The sequence below is a fragment of the Hyla sarda genome, chromosome 3, assembly GCF_029499605.1.
Source record: "Hyla sarda isolate aHylSar1 chromosome 3, aHylSar1.hap1, whole genome shotgun sequence".
Classification (NCBI taxonomy): Eukaryota; Metazoa; Chordata; class Amphibia; order Anura; family Hylidae; genus Hyla; species Hyla sarda.
The window spans coordinates 433377495-433402283 of record NC_079191.1 but is presented as its reverse complement, the minus strand read 5'-3'; the positions used below and the strand labels follow the sequence as shown (position 1 = coordinate 433402283).

General features: G+C 44.7%; 1 protein-coding gene across 2 annotated transcripts in view; it reads right to left on the bottom strand.

The window, feature by feature from the left end:
- GALNT14 (polypeptide N-acetylgalactosaminyltransferase 14) overlaps nucleotides 1–24789 on the bottom strand; it is a 524060-nt gene that overhangs the window by 4392 nt on the left and 494879 nt on the right. For both annotated transcript variants that reach the window (XM_056568538.1, XM_056568539.1), the window contains one exon: nucleotides 583–702. In XM_056568538.1, coding sequence (XP_056424513.1) covers nucleotides 583–702 — 120 coding nt within the window. The remainder of the gene's footprint in view (nucleotides 1–582; nucleotides 703–24789) is intronic.

The following is a 24789-nucleotide window of genomic DNA, read 5'->3' as shown; positions in this document are numbered from 1 at the left end:
ACAGTAAAGCAGACAAGTGATCTTGTGTCTAAATTAGTGGCCGCTGTGAGAACTGGAATATTTTCCCATAATGAATTATAAGCTGGTTGAAATAGTTTATTGTTTTGTTGTCAGAAGATGTTTTTATAATATAAAATAAAGGACCGCATTGTAATTCAGACAAATCTTTTCACTTTTGTAGGTGGATTAATTATTTTTCAAAGTTAGACTAGACCCTTAGAGCAGTGTTTCCCAACCAGGGTGCCTCCAGCTGTTGCACAAGTACAACTCCCAGCATGCCCGGACAGCCGTAGGCTGTCCGGGCATGCTGGGAGTTGTAGTTGCGCAACAGCTGGAGGCACCCTGGTTGGAAAAACACTGCCTTAGAGTCTTGTAAATAATATATATGGTGACCTCGTGGCCTATGTCCTAGCGGCCGTACACCTAATGTATCACAATATAGAAGATAAATCAGACACAGGAGATCAGAATATGAGGGAATGTCCATGGGGACGGGGCAGAGGCTTCTATCGCCATCTATAGGGATTCCATGACATTACATGGAATATTTCTGGTGATATTCCGCCATGATGCATAACTTACCTGTCTGCCATCTCCGTCTTTACAGGGTAAGAGGACCACCTGGGTCCCTGGGAATAGGGTGTGCACCGACAGACACAGATCCTGCTGGCTGATCTGCTGAACCTGAGTGTAGATCCATTCCTGGAGGAGACAACACATAAAGAAAAGTCTACATAACCGGTGGGAAACCTATTGGGGGGGGGGGGGGGGGGGGAAACCTGTGCAGAGCAAAAGCTGCCCAGTTGCCCATAGCAACCAATCAAATCGCTCCTTTCATTTTGCAGAGGCCTTTTTGAAAATGAAAGAAGCGATCTGATTGGTTGCTATGGGCAACTGGGCAGCTTTTCCTCTGCGCAGGTTTGCATGAATCTCCTCCATAGCAGAGGTTCTCCGCTTCGGACAATTAACTATATTTTAAGAAGACATCTATTATCTATTAAATACAATTACTGTTGATTATCTTCAAAAAATACGGAAAAGAAACTAACGAGAAAAACATAACTAAATACAAATATTTTATGAATGCCTGTTCGTGACGTCACGCCCCCTCCCATAGACATGAATGGAGGGGGTATGGTGTGATGTCACCAGGGGGCGTGGCATCACAACCATGGCCTTCCGAACCCAGCGCTGACATAATAATGTTCAGAACGCCCGGTGTCTGCACGTCGCGCCATCACACATCTTATACCGTACCTTATGGAAAAGAGATGAGATGTCTAGCAACGGAGTTCCCCTTTAAATTAATGCCCGTCTCCTAAGACAACCAGCAGAATTGTGAAAGCAGCTCTGAAGGTGAATGAAGGAAACCTGCAATAACTAAGGGCTGTCTGTATGTCACTGTGGAAGGAGGGGGGTGGGGGGGAAGAGAGAGACTCTGCTGACCCCGCCCTCTAATGATAATGAGATTACTCTGCTGACCCCGCCCTCTAATGATAATGAGATTACTCTGCCAACCCCGCCCTCTAATGATAATGAGATGACTCTGCTGACCCCGCCCTCTGATGATAATGAGATTACTCTGCTGACCCCGCCCTCTAATGATAATGAATGACTCTGCTGACCCCGCCCTCTACTGATAATGAGATGACTCTGCTGACCCCACCCTCTAATGATAATGAGATGACTCTGCTTACCCCACCCTCTAATGATAATGAGATGACTCTGCTGACCCCACCCTCTAATGATAATGAGATGACTCTGCTGACCCCACCCTCTAATGATAATGAGATGACTCTGCTTACCCCACCCTCTAATGATAATGAGATGACTCTGCTGACCCCGCCCTCTGATGATAATGAGATTACTCTGCTGACCCCGCCCTCTAATGATAATGAATGACTCTGCTGACCCCGCCCTCTACTTATAATGAGATGACTCTGCTGACCCCACCCTCTAATGATAATGAGATGACTCTGCTGACCCCACCCTCTAATGATAATGAGATGACTCTGCTGACCCCACCCTCTAATGATAATGAATGACTCTGCTGACCCCGCCCTCTAATGATAATGAGATGATTCTGCTGACCCCACCCTCTAATGATAATGAATGACTCTGCTGACCCCGCCCTCTAATGATAATGAGATGACTGCTGACCCCACCCTCTAATGATAATGAATGACTCTGCTGACCCCGCCCTCTAATGATAATGAGATGACTCTGCTGACCCCACCCTCTAATGATAATGAATGACTCTGCTGACCCCGCCCTCTAATAATAATGAGATGACTGCTGGCCCTGCCCTCTAATGATAATGAATGACTCTAATGACCCCACCTTCTAATGATAAGGAGATTACTCTGCTGACCCCGCCCACTAATGATAATGAGATGACTCTGCATATCCTCTCCAATCTATACAGCAAAGTCAGCAAAGTGATCTTGTATCTAAATAAGTAGCCTGTAATATTTCAAGATTATTTAGCTTTTAGCTATGCAGATTTGTAAATCGCTTCTATTAAAAAAATCTTAATCCTTCCAGTACTTTTTAGGGGCTGCATACTAAAGAGAAATCCAAAAAAGAAATGCATTTCCTCTGATGTCATGACCACAGTGCTCTCTGCTGACCTCTGCTGTCCATTTTAGGGACTTTCCAGAGCAGCCTATGTTTGCTATGGGGATTTTCTCCTGCTCTGGACAGTTCCTCAAATGGACAGCAGAGATCAGCAGAGAACACTGTAGTCATGACATCAGAGGAAATTCATTTCTTTTTTGGATTTCTCTTTACTATACAGCCCCTAAAAAGTACTGGAAGGATTAAGATTTTTTAATGGAAGTGATTTACAAATCTGTTTAACTTTCTGGCACCAGTTGATTAAAAAAAAAAAAAAAAAAAAAAAGGTTTCCACGGGAGTACCCCTTTAAGAAGTGTTAGGTGTTATACTGCTTATCCATTCTAGATCATGGGGGGGAATGTTTCTTCAACAATGAGTTGATCAAAACATGTCTTCCTGTTGGCATCATCAGGGATTAACTTTAAAGGGTAGCTCCCTCCATCTTTTCCTGTCCCTTCCTATTGTCCATCTATCCCTAAACCCCTTCCTGCCTTTAATTTTTTTTTTTTTTTTTTTACTATATTAGAAATGCCTTTTTGTCTCCCTGGTAGTGTGCTCACTTTCCAGGCAGACTTCCCCAGCAGGCGCGACGTCACTGATGCCTGCAGGCGGCCAACTTCCGCCTTTAGCTCTTCTATACAGGGCGCCTCCAGCTGTTTCACCACTACAACTCCCAGCTTGCCCTGACATCTATTGGCTGTCAGGTCATGCTGGGAGTTGTAGTGGTAAAACAACTGGAGGCACCGTGTGTTGAAAATAATATCTTTGTTACGGCTATGGCTGCGGCCGCCCGCAAACCGCTACCCCGAACCCCGCAACTCACTGACCCCCCCTGCAGGACAGTCCTGATGCAGCATGAGCGGCATGTATATGCAGGGAGGCGGGGCCAGCGTGTAAGGCCAGGGAGCCAATGCGCGCATCCTCTGTGTTCTCAGCGCTCGCTCCCGCCTGTCTGTTTGACAGGCAGGGAGTGAGCGCAGGCTGACTGAATTAGGACTGACATCTGTCCTAATTCAGTTGTGACGTCACAGCAGGCTGCAGCCGGCCACAAGGAGGGAGACCCCTAGTGGCCGGTTTTCAAATATAAAACACAATATTTTAATTTAAAAAAAAAATTATTATGAAAGTGTAACAAAAAAAATAAGTTGGTGACTGTGCCCATTTAATCTATGGAGCAGAAAGACCTAATTTCTCCTGCAGTGCCACCACAGGAGAAAAGAGGCATTACACATGTCAAGTCCTTCAGAGAAAGAGAGAGGGACCTCGCTATTTTGGCTAAAAGATGATGTTCCTTAAAGGGGTACTCTGCCCCTAGACATCTTATCTTCTATCCAAAGGATAGGGGACAAAATGTTGGATCTCCCTGCTGCACTCGGCGTTCGTTTAGAGCGCCGGAGGCTCATGACGTCACGGCCACGCCCATATACTTGCATTGAGGGGGCGTGGCTGTGACATCACAAGCAGGCGTGGCCGTGACATCACCAGCCTCCGCCAGTCATCCAGCATGGAGCGAAGTTCGCTCTGTGCACCGGCCGGACCCCCGCGATCAGACATCTTATACCCTATCCTTTGGATAGGGGATAAGATGTCTAGGGGCGGAGTACCCCCTTTAATGCGGACTCCACCCCTACCCCCGCTTTTCCCCAGCATTAACTCAGAATTTTCTAAACTGAACAACCCCCCATAATGGCCTCATCAGTCTATCTTTATAGTGAAACTCAATATTGTGTTCCCCTCCGCCGACGCCGAACGTGAATTGTGTGTATTGTTATTAAGGATTTATAATGGCTTCCGTCTCTCTTAGATCAATATTATTATGACACTTTTAATTGCAGAACCATTCTCTAATTGATCTGAGAGGCGGCGTATGAATCATGTCGCACTCACTCAGCCGCAATGACTTTAATTAAAACTAAGATGTCAGAATGATGGAGGGGACGGGAAGAAACCGAATCTGAGAAGAATTTATGACTGTCTGCGAATAGAAGGAGACGACACATGAATCACACGTGTACACCGCTACTACTATGTATACAGTGTGTGATATAAATATAGGGAGCGAGAGGGAGATGCCTGCTGCACAAGAGAAGATACTGCCCTCCCCTGCTACATATCATACTGCTACATATTATACTGCTACATATCATACTGCTACATATTATACTGCTACATATTATACTGCTACATATTATACTGCTACATATCATACTGCTACATATCATACTGTGACACATCATACTGCTACACATTATACTGCAACATATCATACTGCTACATATCACACTGCTACACATTATACTGCTACACATCATACTGCTACACATCATACTGCTACACATTATACTGCTACATATTATACTGCTACATATTATACTGCTACATATCACACTGCTACACATCATACTGTGACACATCATACTGCTACACATTATACTGCAACATATCATACTGCTACATATCATACTGCTACACATTATACTGCAACATATCATACTGCTACATATCACACTGCTACACATTATACTGCTACACATCATACTGCTACACATCATACTGCTACACATTATACTGCTACATATTATACTGCTACATATCACACTGCTACACATCATACTGCTACACATTATACTGCTACATATCATACTGTTACACATCATACTGCTACACATCATACTGCTACATATCATACTGCTACACATTATACTGCTACATATCATACTGCTACATATCATACTGCTACATATCATACTGCTACATATCATACTGCAACATATCATACTGCCCTCCCCTGCAACACATCATACTGCTACACATCATACTCTGACACATCATACTGCTACACATCATACTGCGACACATCATACTGCTACACATCATACTCTGACACATCATACTGCTACACATCATACTGCGACACATCATACTGCTACACATCATACTGCTACACATCATACTGTGACACATCATACTGCTACACATCATACTGCTACACATCATACTGCTACATATCATACTGTGACATATACTGTGACACATCATACTGCTACATATCATACTATAACATATCATACTGTGACATACTGCTACATATCATACTGCTAGATATCATACTGCAACACATCATACTGCTACACATCATACTGCTACATATCATACTGCTACATATCATACTGTGACACATCATACTGCTACATATCATACTGCAACACATCATACTGCTACACATCATACTGCAACACATCATACTGCTACATATCATACTATTACATATCATACTGTGACATATACTGCTACACATCATACTGCTAGATATCATACTGCAACACATCATACTGCTACACATCATACTGCTACACATCATACTGCTACATATCATACTGCAACACATCATACTGCTACATATACTGCTACATATCATACTGTGACACATCATACTGCTACATATCATACTGCTACATATCATACTGCAACATATCATACTGCTACATATCAAACTGCTACACATCATACTGCAACACATCATACTGCAACACATCATACTGCAACACATCATACTGCTACACATCATACTGTGACACATCATACTGCAACATATCATACTGTGACATATCATACTGCCCTCCCCTGCAACACATCATTCTGCTACACATCATACTGTGACACATCATACTGCTACACATCATACTGTGACACATCATACTGCTACACATCATACTGTGACACATCATACTGCTACACATCATACTGCTACATATACTGCTACATATCATACTGCAACACATCATACTACTACATATCATACTGTGACATATACTGTGACACATCATACTGCTACATATCATACTGCTACACATCATACTGCTACACATCATACTGCTACACATCATACTGCTACATATCATACTGCTACATATCATACTGCTACACATCATACTGTGACACATCATACTGCTACATATCATACTGCAACACATCATACTGCTACACATCATACTGAGACACATCATACTGCAACACATCATACTGCAACACATCATACTGCTACACATCATACTGCTACACATCATACTGTGACACATCATACTGCTACACATCATACTGTGACACATCATACTGCTACACATCATATTGCTGCATATCATACTGTGACACATCATACTGCTACATATCATACTGCTACATATCATACTGCAACACATCATACTGTTACACATCATATTGCTGCATATCATACTGTGACACATCATACTGCTACATATCATACTGCTACATATCATACTGCAACACATCATACTGCTACATATCATACTGTGACACATCATACTGTGACACATCATACTGCGACACATCATACTGCAAGACATCATACTGCGACACATCATACTGCAAGACATCATACTGCAATACATCATACTGCTACACATCATACTGCTACACATCATACTGCTACACATCATACTGTGACACATCATACTGCAACATATCATACTGCAACATATCATACTGTGACATATACTGTGACACATCATACTGCTACACATCATACTGCTACATATCATACTGTGACACATCATACTGCTACACATCATACTGCTACATATCATACTGCTACATATCATACTGCTACATATCATACTGTGACACATCATACTGCTACATATCATACTGCTACATATCATATTGTGACACATCATACTTCTACATATCCTTCTGCAACACATGACACTTCAAAATATTGTACTGCAACACATCATACTGCAACACATGACACTTCCAGATATCATACTGCAACACATCACAGTGCAACACCATACTGCAACATATGATACTGCAACAAATCATACTGCAAAACATGACACTTCAAAATATCATACTGCAACATATTACACTGCAACCCAAGGTTACTATGAAGATATTATTCTGAGTAATGGCAGCAACTACGGATGCAACTGACCACTAAGGATTGTACAGTACTGTTCTAGTGTTTGAGATAAAATGTATTCCTTGACATAGGAGGCAGTATTATAGTAGTTATATTCTTGTATATAGGAGCAGTATTATAGTAGTTATATTCTTGTATATAGGAGCAGTATTATAGTAGTTATATTCTTGTATATAGGAGCAGTATTATAGTAGTTATATTCTTGTATATAGGAGACAGTATTATAGTAGTAATATTCTTGTATATAGGAGCAGTATTATAGTAGTTATATTCTTGTATATAGGAGCAGTATTATAGTAGTTATATTCTTGTATATAGGAGCAGTATTATAGTAGTTATATTCTTGTATATAGGAGTGGTATTATAGTAGTTATATTCTTGTATATAGGGGCAGTATTATAGTAGTTATATTCTTGTATATAGGGGCAGTATTATAGTAGTTATATCAAAGTCCAAAGAAAAAAGGAAAAAGTGGCACCAAAGAGCAAATATCCCTGTTCAATAATGAAATCCTGAGGCAATACAATCAGGGCTATCCAGAAGATTTGAAGTACTGCCGTACCTGGGGGTGCAGGTATAATATCAGATAACATCAAACATTGAGGAGAAGAAGGTAAAAAGACCGCACTCACCCACTGTACTCGCTGGTGGATTGCAGATATATTCAGAATGCAAAAAACAATTCCATATGGTGGAGGACGTGGAGGGGATAAAAAGCCAAACGGACTAGTTTCGCGCCAGCCGGCGCTTTCTCTGACTGGGCTAGAGAAAGCGCCGGCTGGCGCGAAACTAGTCCGTTTGGCTTTTTATCCCCTCCACGTCCTCCACCATATGGAATTGTTTTTTGCATTCTGAATATATCTGCAATCCACCAGCGAGTACAGTGGGTGAGTGCGGTCTTTTAACCTTCTTCTCCTCGATGTTTTATAGTAGTTATATTCTTGTACATAGGAGCAGTATTATAGTAGTTATATTCTTGTATATAGGAGGCAGTATTATAGTAGTTATATTCTTGTATATAGGAGCAGTATTATAGTAGTTATATTCTTGTACATAGGAGCAGTATTATAGTAGTTATATTCTTGTATATAGGAGGTAGTATTATAGTAGTTATATTCCTTGACATAGGAGGCAGTATTATAGTAGTTATATTCTTGTATATAGGAGCAGTATTATAGTAGTTATATTCTTGTATATAGGAGCAGTATTATAGTAGTTATATTGTTGTATATTGGAGCAGTATTATAGTAGTTATATTCCTGTATATAGGAGCAGTATTATAGTAGATATATTCTTGTATATAGGAGCAGTAATAAAGTAGTTATATTCTTGTATGTAGGAGCAGTATTATAGTAGTTATATTCTTGTATATAGGAGCAGTATTATAGTAGTTATATTCTTGCATATAGGAGCAGTATTATAGTAGTTATATTCTTGTATACAGGAGCAGTATTATAGTAATTATATTCTTGTATATAGGGGCAGTATTATAGTAGTTATATTCCTGTATATAGGAGCAGTATTATAGTAGATATATTCTTGTATATAGGGGGCAGTATTATAGTAGTTATATTCTTGTATATAGGAGCAGTATTATAGTAGTTATATTCTTGTATATAGGAGCAGTATTATAGCAGTTATATTCATGTATATAGGAGCAGTATTATAGTAGTTATATTCTTGTATATAGGAGGCAGTATAATAGTAGGTATATTCTTGTATATAGGAGTCAGTATTATAGCAGTTATATTCTTGTATATAGGAGCAGTATTATAGTAGTTATATTCTTGTATATAGGAGCAGTATTATAGTAGTTATATTCTTGTATATAGGAGCAGTATTATTGTAGTTATATTCTTGTACATAGGAGCAGTATTATAGTAGGTATACTTCTGTATATGGGAGCCAGTTTTTAATAGTTGTACTCATGTATATAGTTGGGAACATTAAAAGGGTACTCCATTGGAAAACATTTTTATTTTAATCACCTGGTCCCAGAAAGTTAAACAGATTTGTAAATTACTTCTATTTAAATATCTTAATTCTTCCAGTACTTATCAGCTACTATATGCTCCACAGGAAGTTCTTTTATTTTTGAATTTCCTTTCTGTCTGACCACAGTGCTTTCTTCTGACACCTCTGTCCATGTCAGGAACTGTCCAAAGTAGAAACAGTTTGTTATGGGGATTTGCTATAAGTCAGAACAGTTCCAAATCTGTTTAATTTTTTGGCACCAGTTGATTTAAAAAAAAAAAAATGTTTTCCAGGGGATTACCCCTTCCAAAGGGGTACTCCGCTGCTCAGTGTTTGGAACAAACTGTTCCGAACGCTGGAGCCAGAACCGGAGCTCGTGATGTCATAGCCCCGCCTCCTCATGACATCACGCCCCGCCCCCTCAATTCAAGTGTATGGGAGGGGGAGTGACAGCTGTCACGCCCCCTCCCATAGACTTGCATTGAGGGGACGGGGCGTGAAGTCATGAGGGGGTGGGGATATGACGTCACAAACTCCCGGCGCCGGCTCCAGAGTTCGGAACTGTTTGTTCCAAACGCTGGGCAAAGGAGTACCCCTTTAAGTATGGAAGAAAGGATTGATGGCAAATGATATATTCAGACAGTGAGGCTTCTTTCAGGAATATCTTTTGTTACACAGTATTTAATGCACTACAAATGTTACCAGTCATCAGGACCAGGACTGCTCTTTAGGATACAATACTCTAATACATCCACTTTGTACTTGTACTTTTAATAATAAATAAGTTAATCTGCTACAATGTAAATTAGAGATGAGCGAACTTACAGTAAATTCGATTCGTCACGAACTTCTCGGCTCTGCGGTTGCTGACTTTTCCTGCATAAATTAGTTCAGCTTTCCGGTGCTCCGGTGGACTGGAGTCTCCTAGGACTGTATCCACCTTTTCCAGCCCACCGGAGCACCGGAAAGCTGAACTAATTTATGCAGGAAAAGTCATCAACTGCCGAGCTGAGAAGTTTGTGACGAACCGAATTTACTGTACGTTCGCTCATCTCTAATGTAAATCTATTGTTAGATGGCTTCTCCATTGGCACCGCCATTATTTCCGGTGATGGATGTAGGAGGCGGTATGGGGCACCCTCAATCCCTCTCTAGACCCCTCTGGATCCTCACGGATTGATAGGTTACATATTGATTACACAAGACGTTCCTCTCCAGAGGTACCATAACATTAAAGGGGTTCTTCGCTGCTCAGTGTTTGGAACAAACTGTTCCGAATCCCGGAGACAGCGCCGTAAGCTCGTGACGCCATAGCCCCGCCCCCTCGAGACATCACGCCCCGCCCCCTCAATGCAAGTCTAAGGGAGGGGGCGTGACAGCGTCTCGCCCCCTCCCATAGACTTGCATTGAGGGGGCGGGGTGTGATGTCATTAAGGAGGCAGGACTATGGCGTCACGAGCTCCCAGCGCCGTCTCCAGCATTCGGAACAGTTTTTTTTTTCCAAACTCTGAACAGTGGAGTACCCCTTTAAGGAGATAGAGGAGACACGGCATCAGGTTATCATGTTCCTCCTCCCCCATTGTTCTGCGTCTCACCACGGCCGTAGACCGTTCTCCGCGCCGCGCTGTCATCTTGCTCCTACAATGACTTTCACTATCTTGTAATAAATGTGACAGCCTTCCTGGAAATAGCCGTGATAAATGGTCGATGAACAAGCATTTAGAGAAATGAATTCTTCACAACGATATCAGGCCGAGCCGCCGATTCCTGCCGAAGACATTTACATTGATGTGGAAAGAATTAAATGAGACGCCGGTGACCATGGAAGTCAAATACAATATAAGCCGCTCCGTCACATGCGCCACGGCGGCGGGTCAAGAGGATGGCCGCAGAAACCATGGCAAATAAATAAACCTATTGTATATTAGATTACGTGTCAGCGCCGGATGGAATCGCCTATAAATCATTCATATGGGCCGCGCCGGGCTTCTGCTGGATGATTCCGAATGCAGTGAATTGGGAATGACCAGGAATAAAGACTTCGATGCTAGGAATGGGGTCTTGTGGAGCTGGGGTCCTAGATTCCAATATAACCAGGGCCTACCCCATCATGGAGGTGGTATGTTCCACCTATACTTGAAACTAGGGATGTCCCGATACCAATACTAGTATCGGTATCGGGGCCGATACTCGGCGTTTGCATGGTATCGGGGACTCGTTTAATGACCCCGATACCATGCCCGATACATGGTGATGTGCGGCGCTGTCCCGTTCTCCCGATCGCATCATTGCGTCCTATGGAGGAGCATGTGACACACACTTCACTCCCCCTCCTCCCCTGCGCCCAGCGTAACGCTACGGAGGAAGCAGAGTGACGTGTGTGTCACATGCTCCTCCGTAGGCGAGCACTGTCTATAAAGGGGGGGAAGCTGCGGTCTATAAAGGGGGGCTGCTGTCTATAAGGGGGGGAGCTGCTGTCTATAAGGGGGGGCTGCTGTCTATAAGGGGGGGAAGCTGCGGTCTATAAAGGGGGGCTGCTGTCTATAAGGGGGGGGAGCTGCTGTCTATAAGGGGGGGGAGCTGCTGTCTATAAAGGGGGGAGCTGCTGTCTATAAGGGGGGCTGCTGTCTATAAGGGGGGGGGCTGCTGTCTATAAGGGGGGGGGCTGCTGTCTATAAGGGGGGCTGCTGTCCATAAGGGGGAGCTGCTGTCTATAAAGGGGGGAGCTGCTGTCTATAAGGGGGGGCTGCTGTCTAAAAAGGGGGGGGCTGCTGTCTATAAAGGGGGGAGCTGCTGTCTATAAAGGCGGGGAGCTGCTGTCTATAAAGGGGGGAGCTGCTGTCTATAAGGGGGGAGCTGCTGTCTATAAGGGGGGGCTGCTGTCTATAAAGGGGGGAGCTGCTGTCTATAAGGGGGGGCTGCTGTCTATAAAGGGGGGAGATGCTGTCTATAAGGAGGGCGGGCTGCTGTCTATAAGGGGGGGCTGCTGTCTATAAGGGGGGGCTGCTGTCTATAAGGGGGGGCTGCTGTCTATATAAGGGGGCTGCTGTCTATAAGGGGGGGCTGCTGTCTATAAGTAGGGGCTGCTGTCTATATAAGGGGGGGTGCTGTCTATAAGGGGGGGCTGCTGTCTATAAGGGGGGGGGGGGCTGCTGTCTATATAAGGGGGGCTGCTGTCTATAAGGGGGGGCTGCTGTCTATAGGGGGGCTGCTGTCTATAAGGGGGGCTGCTGTCTATAGGGGGGGCTGCTGTCTATAAGGGGGGGCTGCTGTCAATAAGGGGGGACTGCTGTCTATATGAGGGGGGGCTGCTGTCTATATAAGGGGGGCTGCTGTTTATATGTGGGGGGGCTGCTGTCTATATAAGGGGGGGCTGCTGTCTATATAAGGGGGGGGGCTGCTGTCTATAAGGGGGGCTGCTATCTATAAGGGAGGGGCTGCTGTCTATATAAGGGGGGGGCTGCTGTCTATATAAGGGGGGGCTGCTGTCTATAAGGGGGGGCTGCTGTCTATATAAGGGGGTCTGCTGTCTATATAAGGGGGGGTGCTGTCTATATAGGGGGGGCTGCTGTCTATATAAGGGGGGGCTGCTGTCTATAAGGGGGGGGCTGCTGTCTATATAAGGGGGGCTGCTGTCTATAAGGGGGGGCTGCTGTCTATATAAGGGGGGCTGCTGTCTATAAGGGGGGCTGCTGTCTATATAAGGGGGGCTGCTGTCTATATAAGGGGGGTGCTGCCTATATAGGGGGGGCTGCTGTCTATATAAGGGGGGGGCTGCTGTCTATAAGGGGGGGGCTGCTGTCTATATAAGGGGGGCTGCTGTCTATAAAGGGGGGGGGGCTGCTGTCTATAAGGGGGGCTGCTGTCTATAAGGGGGGGCTGCTGTCTATAAGGGGGGGCTGCTGTCTATATAAGGGGGGCGCGGTCTATATAAGGGGGGGCTGCTGTCTATAAGGGGGGGGCTGCTGTCTATATAAGGGGGGGCTGCTGTCTATATAAGGGGGGGCTGCTGTCTATAAGGGGGGGCTGCTGTCTATAAGGGGGGGCTGCTGTCTATATAAGGGGGGGCTGCTGTCTATATAAGGGGGGGGGGCTGCTGTCTATAAGGTGGGGGGCTGCTGTCTATAAGGGGCTGGCCTGCTCCCTACAAGGGGGGACACTGCTCCCTGTCTACAAGGAGGGAGCCCACTGTCTACAAGGAGGGGGGGTGGGCACGCTGTCTACAAGTGGGACACGGAGGGTGCTGTCTACAAGGGGGGGCAAGAGGGGGCCCTGTCTACAAGGGGGGGGGGCTGCGGTCTACAGAGGGGCTTCTACTAATGTCTGCAACTATCTACTACAAGGGGATACTACCTACTATTAAAGACAATCTTACAGCAGAGTCACCTGCACTAACTTGAATTTATAGGTAGATAGGTCAGGTGACCCGGTTTCTACCGCTGCTCACCATGTGAATGTCAGCGCAATTGCTCCGGAGACATTGGTTTTGCCGCCAATACAAATTCCCTGTTCTGTCCAATGGAGAAGAGAGAAATCTTGGCTCATACTACAGCATTGTAGACAACAAGGACCCACATATCATACGGTAAACAGCGCCAGAAACCGCGTCACCCTGCTGTCAGATTCCCTTTAAAATATAAGTACTCGTACTTGGTACCGGCGAGTACTAGAATTAAAGTATTGGTACTCAGTCTTAAAAAAAATGGTATCGGGACATCCCTACTTGAAACTAATATGTTCCCCACCTATGCTTGTGTGATGTCCCAGTACAGGATGATGTGGTCTTGTACTGTCCTCCTGTCCTGTCAGGCAGAGTCCCTGCATGTCCCCAAGGCTCCCCTGCAGCATACTCATTGCATTTTCGTTTTTTCCTCCTTGCCTTTTAAAAATCATAACTCTTTCAATTTTGCACCTAAAAATCCATATGATGGCTAATTTTTTGCGCCACCAATTCTACTTTGTAATGACGTCAGTCAATTTGCCCAAAAATCTATGGCGAAACGAAAAAAAATGATTGTGCGACAAAATTGAAAAAAACCCCACTGTTTTGTAACTTTTGGGGGCTTCCGTTTCTACACAGTACATTTTTCGGTAAAAATGACACCTTATCATTATTCTGTAGGTCCATATGATTAAAATGATCCCCTACTTATATAGGTTTGATTTTGTCGCACTTCTGGAAAAAATCATAACTACATGCAGGAAAATTAATACGTTTAAAATTGTCATCTTCTGACCCCTATAACTTTTTTATTTTTCCGTGTATGGGGCGGTATGAGGACTCATTTTTTGCGATCTGAAGTTTTTAGCGGTACCATTTTTACATTGATAGGACTTATTGATCGCTTTTTATTCATTTTTTCATGATATAAAAAGTGACCAAAAATGCACTATTTTGGACTTTGGAATTTTTTTGCGCGCACGCCATTGACCGAGCGGTTTAATTAACGATATATTTTTATAACTCGGACATTTCCGCACGCGGTGATACCACATATGTTTATTTTTATTTACACTGTGTTTTTTTTTTATGGGAAAAGGGGGGTGATTCAAACTTTTAATAAGGAAGGGGTTAAATGATCTTTATTCACTTTTTTTTTCCACTTTTTTTTTGCAGTGTTATAGGTCCCATAGGGACCTATAACACTGCACACACTGATCTCTTATACTGATCATTGTTATCCCATAGGGACCTATAACACTGCACACACTGATCTCTTATACTGATCATTGTTATCCCATAGGGACCTATAACACTGCACACACTGATCATTGTTATCCCATAGGAACCTATAACACTGCACACACTGATCTCTTATACTGATCATTGTTATCCCATAGGGACCTATAACACTGCACACACTGATCTCTTATACTGATCATTGTTATCCCATAGGGACCTATAACACTGCACACACTGATCATTGTTATCCCATAGGGACCTATAACACTGCACACACTGATCTCTTATACTGATCATTGTTATCCCATAGGGACCTATAACACTGCACACACTGATCTCTTATACTGATCATTGTTATCCAATAGGGACCTATAACACTGCACATACTGATCTATTACATTGATCAATGGTTTCTCATAGGAAACCAGTGATCAATGATTCTGCCGCTTGACTGCTCCTGCCTGGATCTCAGGCACTGAGCAGTCATTCGGCGATCGGACAGCGAGGAGGCAGGTAGGGGCCCTCCAGCTGTCCTGTAAGCTGTTCGGGATGCCGCGATTTTCGCCGCTGCTATGCCAAACAGTTCCCTGAGCTAACCGGCATGCTTTCACTTTCACTTTAGACGCGGCGTGCAACTTTGAACGCCGCGTCTAAAGGGTTAATAGAGCGCAGCACCGCGATCAATGCCGTGCGCTATTAGCCACGGGTCCCGGCTGGCTATGTTAGAGGCCGGGCCCGACCCGCTATGATGCACGCCGTGGCCCCACGTTATAGTTCGGGAGCGGACACATGACGTACCGGTACGTCATGTGTCCTTAAGGAGTTAATGTACTGTTGCTTTAATGTTTGTACCACATGATTGTTACCCAGAGGGCTCCAGTGACCAGGTCACCCCTAAAGGGACCTATGGGCTCCTTGCACAGTCCCCTATATAACCAGGGGAGGGGCTGCAATCTTTCTCTCCTGCTGTATGCTGAGGTCCAGTGCAGTCGTCTCAGTTTGTGTCCAGAACATTGGAGGCCTAAAGTCCTGCAGCCACAAGTCAGTCATCAGTAAGTCAAGTCATCTTATTGTCAGTCATCATCTCTGTCAAGTCAAGTCCATCTGTAGTCACCGTGGCCTGCACTAAAGTCAGTCTAACTACTGCAAGTCCCAGCAAACCTGCGAGGTCCACCTGTGTCACTGGTCACCTCCCCGGGATATTTGGCTGTACTGCAAAGACTATAAAGCTGCCGTTATCCTTAATCTGGCGTTGGTGTCTTCATCGCCCCTGCCTAACCCAGGATCACCAGTATACAAGACCTCAGTACAATGTACAATGGTAAAAGAACAAGTGGGCACACTTCAACATGGATGTTCTTTTAGACTATTTAAGTCAATAAAAAATTGTTCAACCTGCAGTCACTACCAGAGGGGTCCTGTATTTGTACCAGTACGTGTTCTAGTGGAGGAGAGAAGGAAGTGGGGACAGTACTGCTGCCAGTGGGGGAGGGGACAGCAACAGTACTGCTATTAGCGGGGGAGGGGAAGGAATGGGGATAGTATTGCTGTGAGTGGGGGAGGGGTGGGAATGTGGACAGGAAACCTGCCAGTGAGAAAGGGGAGGAATGGGGACAGTACTGCTGCTGGTGGGGGAGGGGTAGGAAAGAGGGCAGTACTGCTGCTGGTGGGGGAGGGGTAAGAAAGAGGGCAGTACTGCTGCTGGTGGGGGAGGGGTAGGAAAGAGGGCAGTACTGCTGCTGGTGGGGGAGGGGTAGGAAAGAGGGCAGCACTGCTGCTAGTGGGGGAGGGGTAGGAAAGAGGGCAGCACTGCTGCTAGTGGGGGAGGGATAGGAATGAGGGCAGTACTGCTGCTAGTGGGGGAGGGGTAGGAAAGAGGGCAGTACTGGTGCTGGTGGGGGAGGGGTAGGAAAGAGGGCAGCACTGCTGCTAGTGGGGGAGGGGTAGGAATGAGGGCAGTACTGCTGCTAGTGGGGGAGGGGTAGGAAAGAGGGCAGTACTGCTGCTAGTGGGGGAGGGGTAGGAAAGAGGGCAGTACTGGTGCTGGTGGGGGAGGGGTAGGAAAGAGGGCAGTACTGGTGCTGGTGGGGGAGGGGTAGGAAAGAGGACAGTGCTGCTGCTAGTGGGGGAGGGGTAGGAAAGAGGGCAGCACTGCTGCTAGTGGGGGAGGGGTAGGAAAGAGGGCAGCACTGCTGCTAGTGGGGGAGGGGGAGGAAAGAGGGCAGTACTGCTGCTGGTGGGGGAGGATAGGAATGAGGGCAGTACTGCTGCTAGTGGGGGAGGGGTAGGAAAGAGGGCAGTACTGCTGCTGGTGGGGGAGGGGTAGGAAAGAGGGCAGTACTGCTGCTAGTGGGGGAGGGGTAGGAAAGAGGACAGTGCTGCTGCTGGTGGGGGAGGATAGGAAAGAGGGCAGTACTGCTGCTGGTGGGGGAGGGGTAGGAAAGAGGGCAGTACTGCTGCTAGTGGGGGAGGGGTAGGAAAGAGGACAGTGCTGCTGCTGGTGGGGGAGGGGTTTGAATGAGGACAGTCCTGCTGTTGATGGGGGAGGGGTTTGAATGGGGACAGTCCTGCTGTTGATGGGGGAGGGGTTTGAATGAGGACAGTCCTGCTGTTGATGGGGGAGGGGTTTGAATGGGGACAGTACTGCCGTTGATGGGGGAGGGGTTTGAATGGGGACAGTCCTGCTGTTGGTGGGGGAGGGGTTTGAATGGGGACAGTCCTGCTGTTGATGGGGGAGGGGTTTGAATGGGGACAGTACTGCTGTTGATGGGGGAGGGGTTTGAATGGGGACAGTCCTGCTGTTGATGGGGGAGGGGTTTGAATGAGGACAGTCCTGCTGCTGGTGGGGGAGGGGTTTGAATGGGGACAGTCCTGCTGTTGGTGGAGGAGGGGTTTGAATGGGGACAGTCCTGCTGTTGGTGGAGGAGGGGTTTGAATGGGGACAGTCCTGCTGTTGGTGGAGGAGGGGTTTGAATGGGGACAGTCCTGCTGTTGATGGGGGAGGGGTTTGAATGGGGACAGTCCTGCTGTTGATGGGGGAGGGGTTTGAATGGGGACAGTACTGCTGTTGATGGGGGAGGGGTTTGAATGGGGACAGTCCTGCTGCTGGTGGAGGAGGGGTTTGAATGGGGACAGTCCTGCTGCTGGTGGGGGAGGGGTTTGAATGGGGACAGTCCTGCTGTTGATGGGGGAGGGGTTTGAATGAGGACAGTCCTGCTGCTGGTGGGGGAGGGGTTTGAATGAGGACAGTCCTGATGCTGGTGGGGGAGGGGTTTGAATGGGGACAGTCCTGCTGTTGGTGGGGGAGGGGTTTGAATGGGGACAGTCCTGCTGTTGGTGGGGGAGGTGTTTGAATGGGGACAGTCCTGCTGTTGGTGGGGGAGGTGTTTGAATGGGGACAGTCCTGCTGTTGATGGGGGAGGGGTTTGAATGAGGACAGTCCTGCTGCTGGTGGGGGAGGGGTTTGAATGAGGACAGTCCTGATGCTGGTGGGGGAGGGGTTTGAATGGGGACAGTCCTGCTGTTGGTGGGGGAGGGGTTTGAATGGGGACAGTCCTGCTGTTGGTGGGGGAGGGGTTTGAATGGGGACAGTCCTGCTGTTGATGGGGGAGGGGTTTGAATGGGGACAGTCCTGCTGTTGATGGGGGAGGGGTTTGAATGGGGACAGTCCTGCTGTTGATGGGGGAGGGGTTTGAATGGGGACAGTCCTGCTGTTGATGGGGGAGGGGTTTGAATGGGGACAGTCCTGCTGTTGATGGGGGAGGGGTTTGAATGGGGACAGTCCTGCTGTTGATGGGGGAGGGGTTTGAATGGGGACAGTCCTGCTGTTGATGGGGGAGGGGTTTGAATGGGGACAGTCCTGCTGTTGATGGGGGAGGGGTTTGAATGGGGACAGTCCTGCTGTTGATGGGGGAGGGGTTTGAATGGGGACAGTCCTGCTGTTGATGGGGGAGGGGTTTGAATGGGGACAGTCCTGCTGTTGATGGGGGAGGGGTTTGAATGGGGACAGTCCTGCTGTTGATGGGGGAGGGGTTTGAATGGTGACAGTCCTGCTGTCAGTGGGGAAAGGAGGTTTTAAAGAATGGGTGGAAATGAATGTAATACTATTGCCAGTGATAGGTAGACCACAGATGCTGCTGCTGCTATTTGGTTGGTACTTCTGAGGGAACTATGGGCGCTGCACGGTGGCTATGTCCAGTAGTATATTATTTTTTGGGCAAGGTTATTGTGGTTATTTCTTTTAAGACAAAGTCATCATTAAAAAAGGCATTTATAACTATCTATATATATAAATAAGGTTGTTTGTACACTGTACTTATTATATATCCTCTATATATGAATATGGTTGTGTATATACTGTATGTATTATATATATATTTACCATCCTTTATATGTGAATATGGTTGTGTATATACTGTATGTATTATATATATTTACCATCCTTTATATATGAAAATGGTTGTGTATATACTGTATGTATTATATATAGTATTTACCATCCTTTATATATGAATATGGTTGTGTATATACTGTATGTATTATATATAATATTTACCATCCTTTATATATGAATATGGTTGTGTATATACTATATGTATTATATATATATATTTACCATCCTTTATATATGAATATGGTTGTGTATATACTGTATGTATTATATATATTTACCATCCTCTATATATGAATATGGTTGTGTATATACTGTATGTATTATATATATATATTTACCATCCTTTATATATGAATATGGTTGTGTATATACTATATGCATTATATATATTTACCATCCTTTATATATGAATATGGTTGTGTATATACTGTATGTATTATATATATTTACCATCCTCTATATATGAATATGGTTGTGTATATACTGTATGTATTATATATATATATTTACCATCCTTTATATATGAATATGGTTGTGTATATACTGTATGTATTATATATATTTACCATCCTCTGTATATGAATATGGTTGTGTATATACTGTATGCATTATATATAATATTTACCATCCTCTATATATGAATATGGTTGTGTATATACTGTATGTATTATATATATATATTTACCATCCTTTATATATGAATATGGTTGTGTATATACTGTATGTATTATATATATATATTTACCATCCTTTATATATGAATATGGTTGTGTATATACTGTATGTATTATATATATTTACCATCCTCTATATATGAATATGGTTGTGTATATACTATATGTATTATATATAATATTTTACTCACAAGCCCCAAACTGCCTTAAAGGGACACTCAATTAAACATATAGAATTTCAGCATCTTCTTTACTGTAAACTGAAATCACTTTCAAATCAAATTTCGATACATTGTATCTAGGGATAATTTGTTTTGCGGCCAGCACCGAGCGCCACATTGTTGCAGAGCAGATATGGCGCTTATCACACCGGGAAATCACTGGGGCTGCATCCGACATTAACTGCGCCATAGACGTTTATCGGAAAGTTCCCCCTGTGAATGGCGCTGACCTAGCGCTTGTTACACAAGTGAGCCGGGCAATCTATTAATCTGCCGGTAATGGGAACCTGGAATTAGAAACATGGCAGTAACAATCGGATGTGAGGGAACGATGTAAACAGCGTCTGTGGCGAAGGAAGAGCTGACACCATGAATCTTCTGCTTTATGATATAATGGGAGGTCAGGCCGGGCTGCGGATTCACTTTATGTGTCAGGAAGACGAGCGCAGAACGGGAGGTAATGGATTTTGATAAGTGCTCCATATAATTCTACATTTACTCAGCAGCACACAACCTGGAGTTCAGAAAGTAAAGCAATATCAGCAGTTTATCCGTCAGTGTAAAGAGCAATATACTTCCTTTATCTCTATGGTTTATCTATCCTGGAATGTTCTGTGGTGTAGGGAGGGACTGGCCACTTCTAATCTGCCTGGGCTCTTTCTTGGGAGCTTTACTGTTCTTAAAGGGGTACTCCGGTGGAAAAAAATGTTTTTAAATTCAACTGGTGCCAGTCTCAGCATCTCCCCAGCACCTCCCTCCTCCTGACAAGGAGTTGTGTAGTCCATTCATTATCAGTGTGTGTGTTGTCTCAGCAGCTCCCCGACCCTCCCTCTCTCCTGGAAGGAAGTTGTGTAGTCCATTCATTATCAGTGTGTGTTGTCTCAGCATCTCCCGGGCTCCTCCCTCCTCCTGACAAGGAGTCGTGTAGTCCTTTCATTGTCAGTGTGGTGTTGTCTCAGCAGCTCCCCGATCCTCCCTCCCTCCTGGCAGGAAGTTGTGTAGTCCATTTATTATCAGTGTGTGTTGTCTCAGCAGCTCCCGGGCTCCTCCCTCTTTCCTGACAGGAAGTTGTGTAGTCCTCCCATTGTCAGTGGGGTGTTGTCTCAGCATCTCCCCAGCTCCTACCATTCTCCTTAAAGAAAGTTGTGTTGCCCTTTCCTTGTCGGTGTGTTGTTGTCTCAGTAGCTCCCCGCCTCCTCCCTCTCCTCCCATAGTCCTCACTTTTCTGATGACTGGTTATGACTATAGTTGTTTCCTTGGACCCCAGGCAGCCATCTTTCCTTTATCTAGAAGTGCAACTATGCATACTCTCGGTAAGATACACAGGGGTCTTAATTGATTAAGTTACTTCCTTTTAATGTGGATGGAATTATATCATGTAGATGAGCAAAACTGTCTTTCTTTCTTCCATATTGAGATGGTAAAGTTAGTTTATGAGCCACACACCCTTCTACTGCAGATGAACGGGACGTGATTTATGGGGATCGATGCAATTACATATTGCATATAGCATAGTCTATGGGATCTTCCTCTGCTCCACCACATGATATAATGATTCCCATGAGGAAACTTAATTTAACCCCTTAAGGACAGACCCATTTTTTTACCTTAATGACCAGGCTCTTTTTTTTTTATTTATTTGACTGGGTCTCTTTAAATGGTAATAACATTAAAACGCTTTTGCTGAGTGGAGCGATTCTGAAATTGTTTTTTCGTGACATATTGTATTTTATATAAGTGGTGCCTTTTAGCATTTTTTGTGAAAAACTCCAAAATATTGTGAAAAACTGGAAAATTTCTGGCTTTTTAATTTTTTTATTATTATTTTATGATGTACACAGCGTGGTAAAAGTGATGTTATATTTATTCTGTGGGTCAGTACGATTATGGCGATACACATTTTATATGGCTTTCTATGTTCTTTTTCCTTTTCTGAGCAAAATTATTTTTCTGCCATTCATTTTCCAACAGCCGTAACTTTTTTATTTTTCATCCGACGCCATTGAACGAGGGCTTATTTTTTGTGGGATGAGCTCTACTTTTTATTGGTATCATTTTTGCGATATGTGTTAACTTTTGATCTTTTTTATTCTGCTATTTGTATCAAAATTGGCAAATTTTGTGCTTTTTTGTTGGGTTTTTACGGCGTTCATCGTGCGGGAGGAGTTACATCATAGTTTTATAGTACACGTCATTACGGACGTGGCAATACCTATTATGTATATGATTTGTGTTTTTGATATTTTTTGACGACAATACAGGGTTTTATTGGGAAAGAAGCATTTTTTTTTTTTTATGCTTCATACGTGTATTGAACAACTTTTTATTATTTTATTTTTCACTTTTTACAGGTTATACTATGCTGCAATACATTTGTACTGCAGCACAGTATAGCCTGATCGGCTGCACAGGCTGCAGCTTGTGCAGCCGATCAAGCTATACTGTGCTGCAGTACAAATGTATTGCAGCATAGTATAACCTTCCATAGCAGGCATACAGGAGGTCATCATCTGACCTCCTGCTGCCATAGCAACCAATGGCGACCCCCGATGGTATCACAGGGCCATCGTTGGTGAACAGGGTGAACAGCGCGCTCCCCCTGTCAATACCATAGATGCCATGATCAGGATTGATCACAGCATCTATGGGGTTAATGCTGCCAGGACCACGGCCCCGGCAAATGCGGCACGTCGCCGGCTGTGATTGACAGCCTGACCGCGGCAGTGCAGGAGATCGCTAGGACGTATGTATACGTCCTAGCGCACGAACGTATCAGGTGCTTGGACGTATGCATACGTCCTATAGCGGGAAGGGGTACTCCGTTGGAAACCTTTTTTTTTTCTTTTTTTAAATCAACTGGTGCCAGAAAGATAAACAGATTTGTAAATTACTTCTATTAGAAAATCTTAATCCTTCCAGTACTTATTACCTGCTTAATACTAAAGAGGAAATTCTTTTCTTTTTGGAACACAGGGCTCTCTGCTGACATCACGAGCACAGTGCTCTCTGCTGACACCTCTGTCCATTTTAGGAACTGTCCAGAGCAGCATATGTTTTCTATGGGGAGTTTTTCCTACTCTGGACAGTTCTTAAAGGGGTTCTCCAGGGCTTGCACATCTTATCCCCTATCCAAAGGATAGGGGATAAGATGCCTGATAGCGGGATTCCCGCCACTGGGGACCCCCCGGGATCTTGCACGCGGCACCCTGTTTGTAATCAGTCCCCGGAGCGTGTTCGCTCCGGGTGTGATTACGGACGACCACCGGGCTGGCGGCTTGTGACGTCACGCCTCCGCCCCCGTGTGACGCCACGCTCCGCCCCTCAATGCAAGGCTACGGGAGGGGGCGTGATAGCTGTCACGCCCCCTCCCGTAGGCTTGCATTGAGGGGCGGAGCGTGACGTCACACGGGGGCGGAGGCGTGACGTCACACGCCGCCAGCCTGGTGGTCGTCCGTAATCACACCCGGAGCGAACACGCACGGGGTGCCGCATGCAAGATCCCGGGGGTCCCCAGCGGAGGGACTCCCGCGATCAGGCATCTTATCCCCTTATGGATAGGGGATAAGATGTGTAACCCCTTTAAAATGGACAGAGGTGTCAGCAGAGAGCTCTGTGTTCCAAAAAGAAAATCATTTCCTCTGTAGTATTCAGCAGCTAATAAGTACTGGAAGGATTAAGATTTTTTAATAGAAGTCATTTACAAATCTATTTAACTTTCTGGCACCAGTTTATAAAAAAAAAAAAAAGTTTTCCACTGGAGTACCCCTTTAAGTCTTCCTAATTATTAGAGTACTACGGATTATATATTTAGTACCGTATCTTACTACCAGAAATTTTGTGTATCTTACTACCACAAGTTTTCAGAGTAATACCGATATATCTAAAGTACTTCTATGGCTAATTAATCTATGGATTTTATAACTTAAAATCGTATGAAATCGTAAATAAAGTCGGATCCATTGACCTCCATTAAAAAAATCGCATCCATTACACACATCCAATTTGATCCGCATCCGATTTCACACAATTTTTGTTCAGGTCTGAAATGGTGGTCAACCCCGGTTTCAGACCCGAACAAAAACCGTGTGAAATCGGATGCGGATAAAATCGGATGTGTGTAATTGATCCGATTTTTTTAATGGAGGTCAATGGATCAGACTTTATTTATGATTTCATACGATTTTAAGTTATAAAATCGTTTACTCAAGTCGGATGGAGAAATCGTGATGTGAACGCAGCCTAAGTTTGATACTAACTAAACGTATTATTGATTTATATCTGACAT